The sequence below is a fragment of the Oculina patagonica genome, chromosome 8 (genome assembly GCF_052425735.1).
Source record: "Oculina patagonica isolate OP01 chromosome 8, crgOcupat, whole genome shotgun sequence".
Lineage (NCBI taxonomy): Eukaryota > Metazoa > Cnidaria > Anthozoa > Scleractinia > Oculinidae > Oculina > Oculina patagonica.
This window is the reverse complement of record NC_135765.1, coordinates 20,238,624-20,258,403: the sequence shown is the minus strand read 5'-3', so window position 1 is coordinate 20,258,403 and position 19,780 is coordinate 20,238,624. Positions and strand designations below refer to the sequence as shown.

At 38.8% G+C, this 19,780-nt stretch overlaps 1 protein-coding gene across 3 annotated transcripts in view; it reads right to left on the bottom strand.

The window, feature by feature from the left end:
* The window catches only part of LOC144662187 (phosphatidylinositol 3,4,5-trisphosphate 5-phosphatase 2-like), a 54,215-nt gene extending 35,625 nt beyond the window's left edge, over positions 1-18,590 (bottom strand). For 2 of the 3 annotated variants that reach the window (XR_013572412.1, XM_078522945.1), the window contains exons 1-5: positions 18,018-18,590; positions 16,107-16,173; positions 11,808-11,952; positions 2,796-2,904; positions 732-872 (exon numbers count right to left, since the gene is read on the bottom strand). Coding sequence is in view for 2 of the 3 variants with exons in the window: in XM_078522945.1 (XP_078379071.1) it covers positions 732-872; positions 2,796-2,904; positions 11,808-11,952; positions 16,107-16,173; positions 18,018-18,151 (596 nt within the window). In the remaining variant the exon portion in view is untranslated. Of the gene's footprint in view, positions 1-731; positions 873-2,795; positions 2,905-11,807; positions 11,953-16,106; positions 16,174-17,437; positions 17,961-18,017 lie in introns of those variants that run through there. The other variant, XM_078522947.1, reaches the window with a different exon arrangement.
* Positions 18,591-19,780: the final 1,190 nt, after the last annotated feature.

The following is a 19,780-nucleotide window of genomic DNA, read 5'->3' as shown; positions in this document are numbered from 1 at the left end:
ATACTTACAGTGTATGTAAAGTTGCAGATAACCAAAACACCTGCAGACAAGAAGCTCTTAGAGCTTGAAACTGCGCTGGTCACGTGACCACCCTAGGGGTAGCCATGCGGGGAGAATAAAAAATGCACCCCCACCCCCTTATATCCCCTTTATCTGCAACTGACAAGCAAAATGGTAAAAAAACACCTTGTGTAACATTTCATGGTTGACTAGTTCCATCCGCAAGTAAAAAGTTTTCTTATATGCTAATGCTGGCCAAATTTAATTCCCACGATCCGGATCTGTGAAACCAAAAAATCGCTTATCGGGACGACGGGATTTTTCGGGCGAAAGCTGCCCCTGGGTCTCCGAAGATGAACTTTACAATTGATAAGTATATAGATCTGGCTTCACACCAGGAATGTAAGTATCCATGCGAATTTCGACAGTATTCCCCATTTGCATTAAACTGAAAACTGGCCCAATGACAATGTTTCGCATTTTCTATACTCTTCGTATTATTTTTGAACATCTTTAACAGTTCAAAATTTTGCCCCTCTTTCGGTTTTCATATTTCAATAGGCGGTTGTAAAAATGCAGCGACTGACAAACTTTGTGTGACATTTCATAATTGACTTGTTCCAGCCACGATTAATTAATTCTCTAATATACAAATTCTGGCCGAATTCCCACGAAATGTACATGTACATATAAATAAAATATATGTAAATGTACATGTACATATAACTTACGCAATGAGATTGGTTGATGTTGTAGCTAACAGCGTTTGCATTTCTTCCAAAACTGTTTCTCCTTTAACAGCCTTGTCCATGTCCTTCTTTATTCCATCTCCAAGATACAAACCAAAAGCTGAATGAAATCCTTTATCCAATCTGATTATTTTTGCAAAACAAAGTATAAAAGATTATGACCTTTTGATTTCCTACCCTACCCTACCCTACATGTTATGCACATGCAATATAGAATAGTGAGTAGGTGTGAATAATGCGGTTATGTTTACTGGGATTCAATCATTATTTTGGCACTGTGAGCAGTGAAAGCATTGGGCATCATTTGGTTGAGTTTGTTGTTGAATTCGTACAGGTTAGAACTACAGTTTTCTTCCACCACAATTCCAACACTTCAAAATTCCAAATGACAGATCACTTTGTGGATATGCCACTGCTAAAATTTCCATTTATATACTGTTTCATACATGTAGTCTACTTAGTATACCGTAAAATTCTGGTTATAAGCCCTCCCGCTTATAAGCTCCCCCCCCGGTTATAGGCCCATCATCCTGGAAACAAAAAAATACATCCGATTATAAGCCCCCCGGATATAACCCCCCCTCTACCGGATGACAGTACTGAATAGGGCTAAATGTTGCTTTATTATGCGTTTTTAACTCAAAAACGTTTTTTCAACAACACTTACGTGGTTCGTTTCGAAACGTTTTTTTCATTCCGCTTATAAGCCCACCCAAAACCCCTTACGAAGGTGTATAAGCCCAGGGCTTATAACCGGAATTCTACGGTATAACAAAAAAATTAACATAATTGAACGGGCAAGGGCAAGAAATGCACATAGAGTTTTGGCCAAATTAAAAATTGTCACAAACAACTCAAAATTTCGCAGGCAAGTTCGTCTTCATGTGCTCAACACTGCCCTGTATTTAATTTTGCTGGTCTTTCCTTCGTTTTCGAAAAATAACACATTCAAAAAGACAAGGTTTTTTGCATATTAAGGAATTTTAGGATTTTTTTTTTAGAATTTTTTTTAAGGAACGATAAACAAAGGAACCCTTTTGTTCCTTAAAACAATAAAACCAGCAAACGTTTTAAGAATCAAACAACTCTAACCCTACTTAAGGTTAGGGTTTGCTTTTGCTTTCAGTAAAGCACTGTTTGCTCTCCCATCTCCTATCCTTACATTATTACATCACACAATCTAGATCTACAAGACCCTGTGCACGTAATCAAGACAAGATTGCACACACTTTTTGACCGATCCATACGTGCATATTTAATCAGGTAGCGAAAACAAATTTGCGATGGGAGGTAGCGCTCGGGGCACTCACAAATATCTTATAAGTCTAAAACCAGGTCACTACTCGGCAACTTTGTAGCAGCAGCATCCAAGCGGACACTGCAAAACTCGCCTTGACAAAATTCCCAGCAAGAAACTCTTGTTTTAGGCTCTCATTTTAGGCTCTCTCAACGTTGTTCTGGAGCGCTAAACAGCGCTGTTCTTCACAACAAGGCAGGAACATCCCTCAGTTCTTTGAGCGATGCTTTTAACTTACGGGTATTCAGACTTAATGATGTCCTTCAACCACCTGGCAGCCGCACTTACGCTAAAACTAACCAAAGGCTTTGATTTTCAAGAACTCTCACGTGACACCTATCAGGTGACATCACGTCACAATGTGTTATCCAGTCCTTTTCTTAAAGCGAATCCTCAACATGGCGGCTAGAAACTAAAAGCATGGCTCAGACGCGTTTTTCAACCTCCTCGGACAGTTAAATAACGCTAGAAGGAAAGATTTACACGCGATGTGTCAAAAAACTCATACTGCTGGCTGACTGTGGAGAACATAAGCTTTGCAAAACGCCTCTGTTCTTTGCTTACGTAATTTCTAAACAACGAAGCTAGATGCAGCGAATTTGAATACAGATCAATGTTTAGCACACGTAAACAAACTTGCGTGGGAAATTTGGAGTTGTTTGTGCCAATTTTCAATTTGGCCAAAACTCGATGATTGTTTCTTGCCCTTGCCCCTTCAATTATACTAAAATTGTGTTGATGTAGAATACCTCTCAGACTCCAATGTCTTCTCAACATTAGTCATGAACTGAGGAGGAAATTCATATTCATTTTCAATCTGTTTGCCGTCAGGTTCTTCAAGATCATCATCTTCATCATCTGGAATTACAACAAACTTGTTTTACATTGTAATATTACAAGCAAACCTCTTGTATTAAATGGTCATGAGCCTTGGAGGGTGGCTAGCTGACCACTTAATGCAGGTTCAACATGCTACTGTGATGTTAATTTCACATCAAGGTAGCCCCACACTCACACAAACATTCGTCATTTTTTAGTGCAGAATGCACTATTGTGATGGTTTGGTGGGTTGGCGTCTGCTAAACCCCTAAACCACTAAACCACTAAGCCCCTAACGCGGTGTAAACTTTTAATCACCAATTAATTAATTAATATCAATTAATTTATTATTCCTTGTGGAGGGGATGGGGGTGGGGAGCACCTGACCATACCCCTAGGTAAAACCTGGAGCACATCTACGTTACTTTCATATGAAGATCTCAAACGTATATATTTGTTTCAGAAAACCCTTTGCTCTCCTTGTGGTACTACTCAACATAACTTACACCAAACGCATGCGCAGATTAGTCTACGTTGTTTTCTGGAACTATCGTGAACATCGCTTGTATTGCGTGTTTGCGGTAGGCTTCCTGCAGACTTCTTGGCGCCAAGTAAAAACCGCAAATTAATTAAATTAGATTTTGAGCCTTTCACAGCGCTTTCGTAATTAGGTATGCAAAAACTTGCACCGGGATTTTCGGCGTGAACACCTGATAACCAGGAAACAAATATCCTAGCTGTACTGAGTTTTAAAAAACCTGTTGAAAAAATAATATGTTTTTTGATTAGATTTGTTTCTTTAGTTTTTGAGAATCATCTTTCATGCAGTCTAAACCGTAACTTAATTTAGGGCCTGTTTACATGGAGGGAGGGTGCCCCGGCTAACCGAGTTACCCAGCTAGAAGGGATAAAACCTAGCCCACCTTTACAAGCAGAATTCACAGCCCTTCTACCCGAGATGAGACAGCGTCATTGAAGCGTGTCACGGCGTGGGAAAACAATGTAGCTCCAAATGATTGAAGAAAAATATGACTTTTTACTAAATAATCAAGGCTTTTCGTCTTCAAACCTATTTTAATTTGATGTGCAAGTTCTCAGAAATTTACTGCGTTCATTTTTGGCGAAATTCAATCGAAATTCAACAGTATTTGGCCGCCAAATTGAAATTAAATTTGTTGTGTCGTGAATTAGGATAATCATTCCCAAGAAAATTTCGAATTTGCTCAAAGAAATGTTTCCAGCCGACCAATAAAACTAATTTTGGTAAAATAGCACTGTTTGGGTCCAGAATTTATACATTTTATGCCATTAACTTCAAATTTAGTTTAAAACACGCGCGAAAACTTATCCCAGCAAGCCGGGATAGCTCGGCCATAACCATTTACATGGCAAAAAGCTATCCCGCCTAGAAGGGTGCCCCGGGCAAGTAGACCGAGTGCCCCGGCAAGGCGGGTTACCCTTCTAGCATGTAAAGGTTTCAATGCGTTTTCTTAAGAAACGTATGAAAAGTTGGCTCGCCCAGGGTAGCTCGGTTAGCCGGGGCACCCGCCTTCCATGTAAACAGGCCCTAAATTAACCCTTTAACCGGCAGATTTCTGTGACTTTCTAAAGGTTTTTTCTGGGCTTAGACATTCTGTAGAACTTCGTGATTGCATATAAGAAGTTCAAGTAAAAATGTGTGCTGTTTCGAAACACCGAGGGCTCAAATTTTTTATTGTGACGTTAGTAGTCGGCAGTTGCTTCTTTCGTAGGCGAGCTGTTGGGCTTGGATTTGGCTCGTTTTGTGTTTATAAGTGATTTTTCGAGTCATTTTTCACTGCAGAAGCCCCCAGGCTGGCATCATTAAGCTAGAATGGTGGGTAGAGGCCAGCATCTGAAAGAAACCAGAGGTGAGAGATGATTTTGTCTTGATTGGAACGCCAGAAATATTCGAATCGAAAGATGGCGGTTCATGGGTAAAGTTGTCTCTCTGGCCGTTCTGTGGGTGGATTCCAAGACCTGCCAAGGCATTTTGGACGAGTTCTGACTTCCAAAGAATGCAATCGGTGCAACATTTTGCCGGCAGGATTGGGTGGCTCGACACTTATAAAAAATATATGGAATAAAGGTAGGAAGCCTTTCATGCCGTCGCCATGACTGTTTTTCCCAAGCATCCCTTTCGGTCAGCAACAAGGAAATTTCAGGTTTGCAAGCATAGCTCTAATCGAATAGTAATTGCTGAGTCTGCTGAATGATTGATGGAAAATTTCCTTGGTGAACGGAAGGGAATAGGGTTGAAGTTTGCTGCAAATGTATATTTTTGAAGTCAGAATTATTTTTTCATTTAAAAAAATGGAGGCAAAGATGTGTGTTTTTTGTTGTTGTCCTGTTACGTAGAAAACGGGCATTTTCAGATTTGCTGCTGAACAAACAACCATATGCAACATAAATCAAGAGTTGTAGTCAGTTAGTTGGCTTTTAAAGCTATGACAATTATCACTTTGCCATAAAAAGCAGTCATTACTATCATGTGCCCAGATATGTAAAAGCTAGAGTTTTTTCAATCACTGCTGGTGATTTTCGTACACATATGTACGATTGCCGGTTAAAGGGTTAAACAAATGTCATCGATGCCGCCGTAAAACAAACAAAAAACAAAAGTTTCATGTTATGGCATTTTCAAGGAAGACAAAAGCATTTTGTTACAAGCGAACAAAAGTGTCGTGTTACGTTTGCAAAGATTAGCGTAAGGAACACCTGGGAAAGAATACAAGTAGCCTGTGAACAGTTTTTCCGAAAGTAAAATAAAGCAAATAAACACGAACATACATATATAAAACATCATACTCTCAATTGTTCCATATTGCATTCCACACTTACCAAATCATCGAGATTTTTAAAGTAAATTACAGCTAGCGGGATATGGTAATATTTTAATGTAAATTAATTTTTATGGTTTTCTGTTATAAAGTGACTGTTTAAACATGAAACATAAAATGCACACTCCAAAAGGTAGTATCGAAAACGAAGACCCCGAAAACGAAGACCTAAGACCTAAGACCCATACGAAAACTAAGACCCGTACGAAAACTAAGACCCATACGAAAACTAAGACCCGTACGAAAACTAAGACCCATACGAAAACTAAGACCCATACGAAAACTAAGACCCATACGAAAACTAAGACCCGTACGAAAACTAAGACCCGTACGAAAACTAAACCAGCGTTACCAAGAGTTGCGCGACATTAATAATAATAACAGAATAATATTGAAGCAGACTGAGCGTACTGAGAACGTACTACTGAAATCGAAAATCAACGAGCGCTTTCCATTTACATGGAATTTTCGGTGAGAATTTTTTGACAAATGGAACGCTACAGTTATTTCAATAGTAAACGGAATGAAAAGATGCTGTTCCTTTTCAATCAACTCATGGCCTCTAAAGGCATCATTGGAGAGCATCCCAGCACAATCCCCCCCCCCCCTCTCCGCACCCTTCTACGCGGATGTAAAGCGAGAAATAATAATCGGGTAGCGAAGTTTATTGAAGCAAGTATTGTGCGCGTTAAGATTTCGATACGGTGCATTACTGTTGGAGACTTTGGCTGTCTCTTCTATGACGCAGCAACCGTTTTCGATCAGGTTTTAGTTTTCGATCAAGTCTAGATTTTTGATCAGTAGTACGTTCTCAGTACGCTCAGTCTGCTTCAATATTATTCTGTCATTATTATTAATGTCACGCAACTCTGGGTAACGCTGGTTTTGGCCGGGTCTTCGTTTTCGTATATACGGGTCTTCGTTTCGTACGGGTCTTAGTTTTCGTATGGGTCTTAGTTTTCGTACGGGTCTTAGTTTTCGTACGGGTCTTAGTTTTCGTATGGGTCTTAGTTTTCGTATGGGTCTTAGTTTTCGTACGGGTCTTAGTTTTCGTACGGGTCTTAGTTTTCGTACGGGTCTTAGTTTTCGTATGGGTCTTAGTTTTCGTATGGGTCTTAGTTTTCGTACGGGTCTTAGTTTTCGTACGGGTCTTAGTTTTCGTATGGGTCTTAGTTTTCGTACGGGTCTTAGTTTTCGTACGGGTCTTAGTTTTCGTATGGGTCTTAGTTTTCGTATGGGTCTTAGTTTTCGTACGGGTCTTAGTTTTCGTACGGGTCTTAGTTTTCGTATGGGTCTTAGTTTTCGTACGGGTCTTAGTTTTCGTACGGGTCTTAGTTTTCGTATGGGTCTTAGGTCTTAGGTCTTCGTTTTCGGGGTCTTCGTTTTCGATACTACCCACTCCAAAAATACACTTCTCTACCGTCCAGTTAAGGTGGCTTGACCCAGTTTTTTTCTAGCGATACCTATCAACTTTGAAACCCTCATACTTAAGGGAATTAATGTCAATGACATATCCACTATTAAATATCACATGGATTACACATAGACTGAACTGCAATATGATATGAATTTCTGGGAGATCGGAATGAATATCACGTGACAATGACGTCACACAGGTTTTTGCTCTGAATCGAAATTTTAGCCCGTAACCGCATTTTCTCTTGAGATCCTCCATGCTTCGTATACCTTGGGTGTTTTCCTTCAGCTCTGCGAAGTTTCATCGAAATCTACAAGAGGAATTTTGAAATATCTTGGAATTTCTTTTTAGATGGATAATTTATGCGTAAAATAAAGACAAGACTTCATATAGAGAAATTTGCTTCTTTTTTGATGTTTAATGAGAGGTTTTAGCCCTCATTCCTTTTAAAAATGTCCCATATCCGATATCCAAACCGTAAGAAGTAGGAAGACTTGCGCGATTTCAAAAAATATGAAATACATGAATCGTAGTGAAGCTCAATGTTTAGCTCTATTTACCAATTTTACGCCTACTTTCGCAAAAAAAGCGATTAGTTTAAAACTCGTCGATGAATTTGAATTTTTCAGGGTGGCAATTGATCAGTACACTACACAATCCCTGAATTTGATGCTCATTGAAAACTCCTAAGGTTGTCTAACAAAAACGCATAATTGAGTAAATATTAAGCGATCTTGTAGTTTTGAATAATTTTGTGCTCTGGGATTTCCTATTGTTTCGAGTTGAGCACAACATCGAATTCCTGTGCACCACGCGTAATTATTGACAATGCTTGGTCACCTTCCAAAGGGTTTCAAAGTTGATACATGTTCGCTAGAAAAAAACTGGGTCAAGCCACCTTAAATCCTTTTACAATTTGACTGTTAACTATTTCAAGTTCTAATGCACTTGTCAAAAAACAAGAGGTTGCATATCAAGGAGAAGTCTGTATCAGGTCAAAGTGTCCCATGCTACTGGTCAAAACTTATAAAACCTGTAGCAAGAAACAACTGGGAGTAGAGGGGTATTTCTACTTCCCCTAAATGGGATGCTTGTTCATCAAAGAGTTACCCTCCTCCCACACATTAACCTTGCCTGTACATGTACCAATTTATTCATCATGTGGATAGAGGCACTGTACATGTGAGATAATGAGTCTTGCACGAGAACACAATGCAGTAACCCTAGCTGTGGCTTAAACCCACAAACTCAGACAACCATTAGGCCACTTCACTTTTAATTACTAGTATCAAGTATTTGCCAGAAAACAAACTTGAAAATAAAAAAACAAAAGGAGTGGAGTCTGCATACAAGCCTAATGGTCCATCAGCATGGAGCATATCCCAGTTTCCATGGTGACTAGGAGCTCCACCTGGATGGGATGCTTGTCCATTGCAGGGTTTCCCCCACCATTAAATTGAACAGTTCAAGTGTCTTGTCCAAGAACACAACACAGTGCCCCGGCACTAACAATTAGGCCACTACACCTTCCACAATCTTGAAAATGAAAATTGCTTCTTAATAATTGCATTGTATTACCTTTTGATATAACTAGTGATACCTATCGGTAGAAATGCCAACGAGTACAACGGGACGCTTTATGATTTTAATCGATCACTAAACATTGCGCGTTTTCTTTAAAAATCTTGAATGTTTATGGAATAAAATGCGATTTTATGAAGGCTAACAAAAAGTTCTAAAATAATACCAAAGTAGTGAAGATTTAGTGCGAAATCTTGTAAACTTTATGCTATTTGCGAGTTTCAAGCCATTGTTGTCCGATGCCGCTATTTTGGAAAGGTTTCCGCTGTTTTAAAGTCCTATAGGTCTTAATCAAAGTGGCTATGAGCCACTGAACACGAAAAATAAATTACGAAACAAAAAGAAAACTTTTACAAAGATTCGGCCAAAACAAAGCATTTCAAACTTTCCACACTGCAGTTCAATCCATTCAGCACATAAGTATTAAAAAAATTGAGGTTTTAAAAGGTAAAAGCCTGGTCGGACAAGTTTGTGGCCAAAGATGGAACAAGTTTATTTTATTAATATTCCGAGAATAATTCATCACGCGCAATGCGTGATGAATTATTAGGCCACTTCACTTTTAATTACTAGTATCAAGTATTTGCCAGAAAACAAACTTGAAAATAAAAAAACAAAAGGAGTGGAGTCTGCATAAAAGCCTAATGGTCCATCAGCATGGAGCATATCCCAGTTTCCATGGTGACTATAGGAGCTCCACCTGGATGGGATGCTTGTCCATTGCAGGGTTTCCCCCACCATTAAATTGAACAGTTCAAGTGTCTTGTCCAAGAACACTTGTAACACAGTGCCCCGGCACTAACAAATAGGCCACTACACCTTCCACAATCTTGAAAATGAAAATTGCTTCTTAATAATTGCATTGTATTACCTTTTGATATAACTAGTGATACCTATCGGTAGAAATGCCAACGAGTACAACGGGACGCTTTATGATTTTAATCGATCACTAAACATTGCGCGTTTTCTTTAAAAATCTTGAATGTTTATGGAATAAAATGCGATTTTATGAAGGCTAACAAAAAGTTCTAAAATAATACCAAAGTAGTGAAGATTTAGTGCGAAATCTTGTAAACTTTATGCTATTTGCGAGTTTCAAGCCTGCATTGTTGTCCGATGCCGCTATTTTGGAAAGGTTTCCGCTGTTTTAAAGTCCAGCTATAGGTCTTAATCAAAGTGGCTATGAGCCACTGAACACGAAAAATAAATTACGAAACAAAAAGAAAACTTTTACAAAGATTTGGCCAAAACAAAGCATTTCAAACTTTCCACACTGCAGTTCAATCCATTCAGCACATAAGTATTAAAAAAATTGAGGTTTTAAAAGGTAAAAGCCTGGTCGGACAAGTTTGTGGCCAAAGATGGAACAAGTTTATTTTATTAATATTCCGAGAATAATTCATCACGCGCAATGCGTGATGTCTCAAATATCACGTTGAATTGTTGCTTGTTGTTGTTGAGACACTGCAAATTGCGTTCGGGCAACCAGCTTTTAGGAAAATTAAAGGCCCTGTTTCCCGAGGAAAAAAACGCCGAAGTATCCAGGAAAAAAATGTAGTATAGGGAATTTATTTTATAAATTCGAGAAACGAAATAAAACTCTCTTATGATTGATAAAATCTGTGTTGTTTACTTTGCCAGACCTAACTTAATTACGCATGCACATTTGTATGACTTCGAAATTTTCGAAGCTTTGGAAATCTTGAAGCTTTAGAATGAATTTTTTACCTTCATCTTAAATGAAATTAAAGTCTAAACAAAGTTTAATTCACGTTTCTTTCGTATTTCAATCTCTAGTTCGGCAATTTTGGCAGTTTTGAAGCGAACAGATTTGAAACCTCTTTGTTATCTGAGACGCATCGTGTCTGGGAATTTTAGTTGCCAATGACTCATGCACGTGCTGAACAAATTAGTAGCGCGCTGATTGGCCAAACTACAATAAAGTGTGCACGTGCTGAATTGTGTCGTCACGATCTACCTTACATTACATTACATTACTTACATTTCTCCACATTTGGAGTGTTTCTGAGATTTTTTTCACATGTACAAATCTTCTCGCGGCTCTATGTTCTGCCGCCTCGTCAGGCCTTCTGGTCTTCCAGAAGACCTGACTCGTTGGCAATTATGTTTCTTGATGAAAACAGCTTATATAACAAATTTTAATCCACTTATTTGATAGAATGATCATTCAGTGTTTACACAAGCTGTGGGCACTTGCAACGAGGTAAATGTAAATTTTCTAGTTACCAACTTTGGATTCTGTCTTAGCAGTCAAAGAATCCAAATGCAAAAGCACTTTTCACTGATACATGTAAGTTATAACCAGTAGCTTTGGAATATTTGTTAGAGTTATTTCTTTTCATTATGAGCTCCAAAAACTTATTTTTCAGAGGAAAATACTGAAAAACCCATTTTCTTCATTATTTTGCTCAATCAAATGTGGTCAGTTAAAAGGCTGCCTTCATGTGGACATATAGTATCACCCAGCGTATAAGAACCTGGATTTTTTTAATTTAGCCTAAAAAGGTTTTTATATAAATGGTACTTTAAGCAAATTTGGACTACCAAGGTTCTTAAAATAGGTTTTTATATTTTCATACATGTATGAATTTCATTTACAGCAAGGTGCCCAAAAGTGTGACCACTTTTAATTTATTCACATTCTTTCGTGCAGATTTAATCCAATCAAAAGCCGTGGATAGCTTGCAGTTGACTTCTGATTGGATTAAATCTGCACGAAAGAATGTGAATAAATTAAAAGTGGTCACACTTTTGGGCACCTTGCTGTAATATAATATAAATATCATCTCATAGTACAATATAAATCATTTATACCATAATGCCTAAATGCAGTACAGTGCAGGTATGTTCTTTACAAAACATAACAAACAAACTCATAGTCAATTCTTTGAAATAGATATAACAAGGTACTTAAGCTAAATATAATCAGTTGATGATCTTAATTCACTCCACTGATAAGAACCTAACTCAAAATGACTTTGTTAGCTTTAATAGGTTCTTTTGTGGAGTGGGCTATAATTATGAAAACTTTATGTGGGGTTTTTCTGTACCACACATCATCTAACCTGTATCATCATCAGTAGTATCCTTGTCCTGTTCTAACATTGCCGGCTGTCTCAGCTCACAAGGCAGACCCTGGTGCCCTTGGCTGTAGAAAGTCACCAGGTGTTCCAACTTGCTGAAAGCTTGAGCTGATACTCCAGGAACTGCCTTTAGTGAGAAAGTTTGTTATAAATTATTCAATAATCATATATTAAAAAACTACCGGTAGATATACATGTATAGAGCACATCTGTGTCTTCTGTGAAATACAAATTAGGAATTTCGTTGTAGTGTACAACAGGGGCAACCCGCCAAATAATTTTCCAAAAATAAATAATTCCAGATGTTGGCCAGTGTACATAGTATTGTGATTGGCCAATCGGTGGTATAAACTGATCAACACTTATATGCTGATCTCTGAGCAGTACCATTAACACGCAAGGTCCAAAAATAATATCCACAAAGGATGTACATGTACAGTGTAACTTTTGTCTGATTATCTTACTAACTAAAGCTCTTTCTTTTGATATATTTGTCTTTTTCAAAAATATACATGAACAAGGAGAACAGCATCCTTTGCTGCTGTTACACTGGGATGTATTTACATGTACTGTTTAAAGTCTCTTCGAGATACCGACTTTTTTGCATGAAGTATGAGTCGAAGGTTTATCCTGAGCATTGTTCTTCGAACTTATCATTACAGTTGCTTTGTAGTTTAGTTCAGTTAACAATATCCTATCTTCGCAGAGGAAATAGGTAAAGGTAAAGGTAAAGTCTGTCTCCGAGCCATGAGGCCCATAATATTACAGCCATAACATTTTGTCAAAAATGGCTCGTCCATGCCGGGTATTTATACACATATTCCTCAACATTACACAAATAAACAGTGCAAATTTCACCGAGATCTGACAATTCTATACTTTAAAATTGCAAGGACGTTTCGAGGCAGTCGATTACGGCAGCGAAATTAGCAAATGAAACAGAAAAATATGCGTTCGACGCTTTGTTTTTGCGACGCCATACGGTATTTGAATTGTTATAGGTAGACCGCCGTTCAATGTGTTCAAGGCTGTATCGTTACGATTGCTCCACGAAACAGGACAAAAAACTACGGATATTTCCGACTACTGTTATAGAAAACATTGCGCATATAATTGCGGCGTAAACAAATCGATACACTCAAGCTGCGTTTCTGGGCTCTGCGAGGGTCGGATATCAAGACAGCTTTTTCGTGGGCTTAAGAAGGATTAAACAAAAGCCATATATACAGTGAATGCTTTTGAATTATATATTTGAAGATGAAATACAAAATAATTTTGCTGTCTTTGACTGAAATTTCACTCGAACTGCTTAGACACCACAGGCGGCCCAGGCGTGTTATGTGTTTTTCTTTAGGGAAGGCTAAACCGTCGAAAGAGAAAATCGCTTAAATGGCCTAAATCCCATCCTAGGAACACAGAGAAGGCAAAATAATGCAAGAAATACAAGAGGTAAGCCAATTTTATTTCAGTTCCTTTACAGATGTAGTATTTAGAGCAAATTTCGAAGCTTTCTCATACATTGTCTCAAACGGCTGAACCAGACTTATGCAATCGACAAAATTATATATTCACATTGATCACATAACACGCCTGGGCCGCCTGTGTAGACACGATCGCATGTTGTAAAGCCGATTCATGCAACATTGTTGTCAACCCAAGGTCACGTCCCTAACGACCTAGGCTTATGATGAAATAGAATGGCGACCAAATTTGGCCTAATTTATAACCGCTCCTAAGCTAAAAGAAGCCCTCATCTCTTGCATTTGTTTTAACTTCAATAATTTCTTTGGTATGGTTTATTTTTGACGTTTGTAATTTTTAAACGATGTAAGTGCTAGTGATTATTTATTCGTGTTTTTGCATTAGATACGCAAGCCATTGTTTGTGAGACCCTTTTTTATAGATCGCCTTTCAGACACACGTACGTTGAGATAAGAAAGCTGACATTTGACTTTTAGAATTGTTATATAACATTTTTAAATGTGACAAGTCACATTTTTTCCACAAGATCGCAAGTGATCACCCACAGCGGAAAGAAATCCCTTGAGAAATTAAAAAAGTCCCTTGAGAGTTAACAAGAATGTGGTTCCAAATTTTGCCCCACATAACTGCTATTCTCCTACTTTCGCTTGTAAACAAGCAAAAAAAGTCAAAAAAATGAGTTTAGTTTCGAGAGTCATAGTGGCCTAAATGGTTTGTGCGCAACAATCTACAATGTATGCCTGAGGCCAGTAAATGCCCTTGTGTGTTACCCCAGGGGGGGATTCTCTCATAAATTTCAGATAGGGGTGTGCCACGAAGGTTCTTAAACCATGACCCTATTTAAGGATGAAGAGATAGAAAATTGATACCCTTTTTAAAGCCCAAAACTGAATCAAAGTCTCTTCGAGATATCGACGTTTTTGCATGAAGTATGAGTCGAAGGTTTATCCTGTGCATTGTTCTTCGAACTTATCATTACAGTTTCTTTGTAGTTTAGTTTAACAATTTCCTGTCTTCGCAGAAATGCAGCCATATAATTTTGTCAAAAATGGCTCGTCCATGCCGGGTATTTATACACATATTCCTCAACATTACACAAATAAACAGTGCAAATTTCACCGAGATCTGACAATTCTATACTTTAAAATTGCAAGGACCTTTCGAGGCAGTCGATTACGGCAGCGAAATTAGCAAATGAAACAGCAAAATATGCGTTCGACGCTTTGTTTTTGCGACGCCATATTTGAATTGTTATAGCCGGGTAGACCGCTGTTCAATGTGTTCAAGGCCGTATCGTTACGATTGCTCCACGAAAAAGCACGAAAAAAAAATACGGATATTTTCGACTACTGTCGGAGAAAACATTGCGCATATAATTGCGGCATAAACAAATCGTTACACTCAAGCTGCGTTTTGTCTAGGCTCTGCGAGGGTCGGATATCAAGACCCAGGATTAAACAAAAGCCATATATACAGTGAATGCTTTCGAATTATATTTGAAGATGAAATACGAAAGAATTTTGCTGTCTTTGACTGAAATTCCACTCGACCTGCGTAGATACGATCGCATGTTGTAAAGCCGATTCATGCAACATTGCTGTCAACGGCTCAACGCGAGGTCTCGTCCCTAACGACCTAGGCTGATGATGCATGTAGCGACCAAATTTGGCCTAATTTTTAAAGCTAAAAGAAGCCCCCATCTCTTGCATTTGTTTTAACTTCAGTAATATCTTTGAAAAGAGCGAGTTTTTTGGTATGGTTTATTTTTGACGTTTGTAATTTTTAAACGATGTAAGTGCTAGTGATTATTTATTCGTGTTTTTGCATTAGATACGCAATCCATTGTTTGTGCGACGCTTTTTATAGATCGCCTTTCAGACACACGTGCGTTGAGATAAGAAAGCTGACATGTCACTTTTAAAATTGTTATATAACGTTTGTAAATGTGACAAGTCACATTTTTTCCACGAGATCGCAAGTGATCACCCACAGCGGAAAGTAATCCCTTGAGAAATTAAAACAGTCCCTTGAGAAATTAAAAAAGTCCCTTGAGAGTTTACAAATATGTGGTTCCAAATCTTGTCCATATACCCCTATTCTACCATTTTAGCTTGTAAACAAGCAAAAACGTCGAAAAAATGACACACTTTTCAACGGGAGGAGAAGCATTTTGTGATGACCCAAATAACAGCTAACTACAGGTGCAAAACACAAATCTTTATAAAATCGCTTTACTAAAACTTTAATAGATAGTTCAATTTAAGATACTTTTTTCTCATTTAGCTGGGTGTTTATTGTAGCTGATATAAAAAAGGTACCCTATCTAAAGTCTAAGGATCACCGGGAACGCAATATAATTCCAAAAGGAGCAAAAATGATACCATACTTAAGCACTGAGAACCTCAAAAACCATACCCTATCCTGTGGCACATAAAGGTACAGCCGATACATTAATGTATATTTAAAATTACCGCTTTTCAATCGTTTCCTATGTTGTATCATTTTTTCCTTGTTCTTTGTGTATTTAAGTTTATTTTTGCTAACATTGATGTTATTTAAAACTGTTATATACTCTGTTTGTATTATTTTGAGTGTCAATAAAGTATTAATTTAAAAAAAAAGTTACAGCCCATATATGGGAGTACCCCGGGGGAGGGGGGGGGGGGTTACTTGCAAGTACTGGGGGTTACTCGCAAGTTCTACCTCCTTCCAAACAGGATTAATTTATATTCAGAATGATCCCAAAATACCGCATTCGGTATCTACTGCCTGTAACAAAGTAGCACTGATTGAACTGACCTGCATGTAAAAATTGCCATTATTTTCATTTCTCAAAATTCTGTAATGATGGATCCTTCCTTCATGCCTACAAAAACATCAACCTTATCAATTGACAAATTATTTAAATGCAATTATGATCCCACACCAAAATCTCACAGATAACATGGGTTCACTACAACCTCATTCCCAGGGTCTCTCACTCCACACCCCCCAGAGGGTGGAGAGAGAGACCCCAGGAATGAGGTTGGCTCCACTGTTATTCTGAGATTTTCTGTTCAAATGCTCCTTCCCACAGCATTTGTAGATGGTTAAAAGAGTCAACAAATTTCAATAAATTTTGTTACAAAGACCACTAAAACAGTCAAACATGACTTGGTCATCATCATTTGTTCATTCTCTCCTTATGGTGAATTTGGCTGAAGCCCTCTGTTTCCAGGCAGGAGAGTTGAAAACACTGACCCCCGATCCGCGGACTACCCACTGACCCCCCACTCCGCGGATCACCTACGGACTACTCCGCGGACTACCCTTACGGAGTACCCCTACGGAGTACCCTATAAAATGAAACAAATTTATGTTTACGGGGGAAAGAGACAAGAGAAACCTACCTGTGCCACTTGCACGATCGATCGAAACAGCTGCCATCTTGTTTACCTCGATCCAGTCCTAACGGGACTAGCCTAGTACTAAAATCGGGAACGCCGGAACGCCGGAATACTAAAACCTGGAACAGATAAAATATATATCGTGTAACCCTTACAAATATAAAGAGCTAACCGTAAACAGGCTAACCGAAGTTCATAGTAGGTTTACCGATGAATAGTAGGCTAACCGAGGTGAATAGTATGCTAACCGGAGTGAATAGCAAGCCTACTATGCACTGCGGTTAGCCTACTATTCACCTCGGTTAGCCTACTATTCATCGGTTAGCCTACTATGAACTTCGGTTAGCCTGTTTACGGTTAGCTCTTTATATTTGTAAGGGTTACACGATATACATTTTATCTGTTCCGGGTTTTAGTATTCCGGCGTTCCTGGTTTTAGTACTAGCCGATGAAGTCCCGTTTGAGTTTGTAACAAGAAGGACTGGATCGAGGTAAACAAGATGGCGGCTGTTTCGATCGATCGTGCAAGTGGCACAGGTAGGTTTCTCTTGTCTCTTTCCCCCGTAAACATAAATTTGTTTCATTTTATAGGGTACTCCGTAAGGGTAGTCAACGGAGTAGTCCGTAGGTGACCGTAGGTGGAGTGGGGGGTCAGTGGGTAGTCCGCGGATCGGGGGTCAGTGTTTTCAACTCTCCCTTTCCAGGCTGATCTGCCTCTGTCTCTGAGGATTATAGCCCTTTTACCTTGATTTCCCTTTCAACAGTCCTCCTGAAAATTTTCCCACAGTTGACCCTTTTGGTACCTCTGACATGTGAGAGCTATGCATGGATGAGAGTGGTGATCCATTCTGAGGACTAAGGCCTTACATTATGCCTCTCTACTCCTTTTCACTTGACCTGCTTGAACGAGCTGTAAACCCTCAGCCAGTGGGCATAATGATAGTGGCCACAATGTATTATAATCAAGATTTGACGAACTTGAGCTTGCCCTATTTAATCCTACTTAGTCCTATAATTTATTATTATATTTGACCAGAGAAGGTTAATGAAACTGAAAATGCAGTTTGCCAAAACAACGTTTTTCATAAAACATGTCCTTAAGATACAAAAATGATTTTACACTTGCCATATGAAATTGTTAACTTAATAATTGTTTAAGCTTAATTAAGCTTTAATAAATGTAAGCTGATGTAAGCTTAAGCTTAGGCATGATAAGGTTGTCGCAGTTTTTGATTTCATTCTAAAGCTTAATGATGCAGATTATTAGTGGCTGCTCGCGATACATGGACTTAAATTGTCAATTCTACTGTGTGAGGATACTTACAGAAGACACAAAACGTGTGCATTTGTAATACTTTCACTGTCTCGTATGATAAAAGATCCATCTTTCCCAGTGTTCAGCAGCAACTCCTCGGCGCGAAGCCTGCTGATGTTTTGATGGTGCCACGCAAATGACATTACTGCAGAAGAGCAGAAATGGAGCTAATAATGTCACTTATTGTTAGCTACTGTTGGACGTCTGAGAGGTGAGGTAATATCGGCGAGCATTCCTCAGTGCAATACCAAAATAACAAACACAGAATTGAAACTGATACACATCAACCATTCTGCCTGCGATCCTGCAACTTCCTCCTTTCCAGCAAGCTTGTTCCCAGGGCCCACCTTCCACCCCACGTTCCTCTTCCGCTGGATAAGGGTAACGCAGTGATCAATGGAAGAATAAAATTTCCTTGTGCTGCGTGGCACTTGTAAAAGTACAAAAGTATAATGCGTTGAAAGTGCCTTTAAAATAGTTAAAAGTTCCAAACGTTTCGGGCTTAGCCCTTCATCAGTGGAATGTCAAGATTTCAGTTAAAAACGCTGGCTTGCGCCATGAAAACAAATTTGAGTTCAAAGGCGCGCGTGGACCTAAAGATATCGAAAATCTGAATTCAGACCATGTGACTGACTTAGTGACTGGCGCCTAGCTTAAAAATTAGTCCGCCGCAGAACATAACCCCTCGGACTTGTGTGTCTTTCGAGTGTCTTGCAGGAGCGTTGCAAAATGCCTGTCTAAAGTTAAAAATAATACGTGACTTACAGATACTATTAGCAAAGCAATGGTGAATATTAGAAGTATGGACTGGAAATACCATGGGTCTTTGTTTATAGCTCCAATACGGAGAAACCACGAAGCAATCCAAGCGCGTTAATCAGTCCAACAATAAAATCGGGCTAGCGACAACAATGTGCGACAGGAGTATGAAGTTGGTAGGCGATGTTCTTAGTACCTTTAATGGGTCTTTCCAAACTGCAAAGATGACCAATGCGTTTCCCACCACAGTTATCATTGATACGAATAAGTAGAAAATACCATAAATTGTCGCCTTCCCATGCGATTCCCGCTCTATCGTGTATCTTCTAAACTCATCCATCTTATTATGGGAGCTTATTAAGCAGCTTATTATCACTCGAAATTTTCACAATATCAAATTTTCGTGGTTTTCCAATTTTTTGTCACAAAAAAGGAGCAGCTTATTTGATAAAAAATCTTTAACAAAATTTTCTAAATTCCTGAAATTTTGCGAAAGAAAACTTGTCGCAAAAATTTCATGTAGGCGGGTGCCGGGTGGCTTGTGGCTTTCGAAAACCCATCGGTGATTGGTACACAACGTATTTACTCCACGTGGGTGACTAACTGCTGACCGAAAGGTCCGCTGTGTTGTGTGGATTCACAACTGAAGTGCATTATGGGAACGAAATTGAACACGAGCAACGTGTTTGAGATCTGTTGGGCGGGAGCTTTCAAATTTAGTAAGTTTATAAATACGATGGTGCTTTTGCCTAATGGTTACCTTGTTAAGTTGAGTTAGCGACGTAACCTTTTGAAAAATGTTTTACCAGGCATTCGTGCTCGCCGAACATTTCACATAGCTTTCTGCTTGATAGACGCTCGAGCTCGCGGGAGGGGTGTCGAAATTCTGAGGTAAGCTCAGGTTTTCATCTAGCCTCCCACGTAGTCGTTCTTAGGGGCGATCGTGTTAAACAAGTAAAGTTATTTTTAGCAAAGCCTTTCCCGCGAAAATTACTGCTTCTCATGAAGTTAGC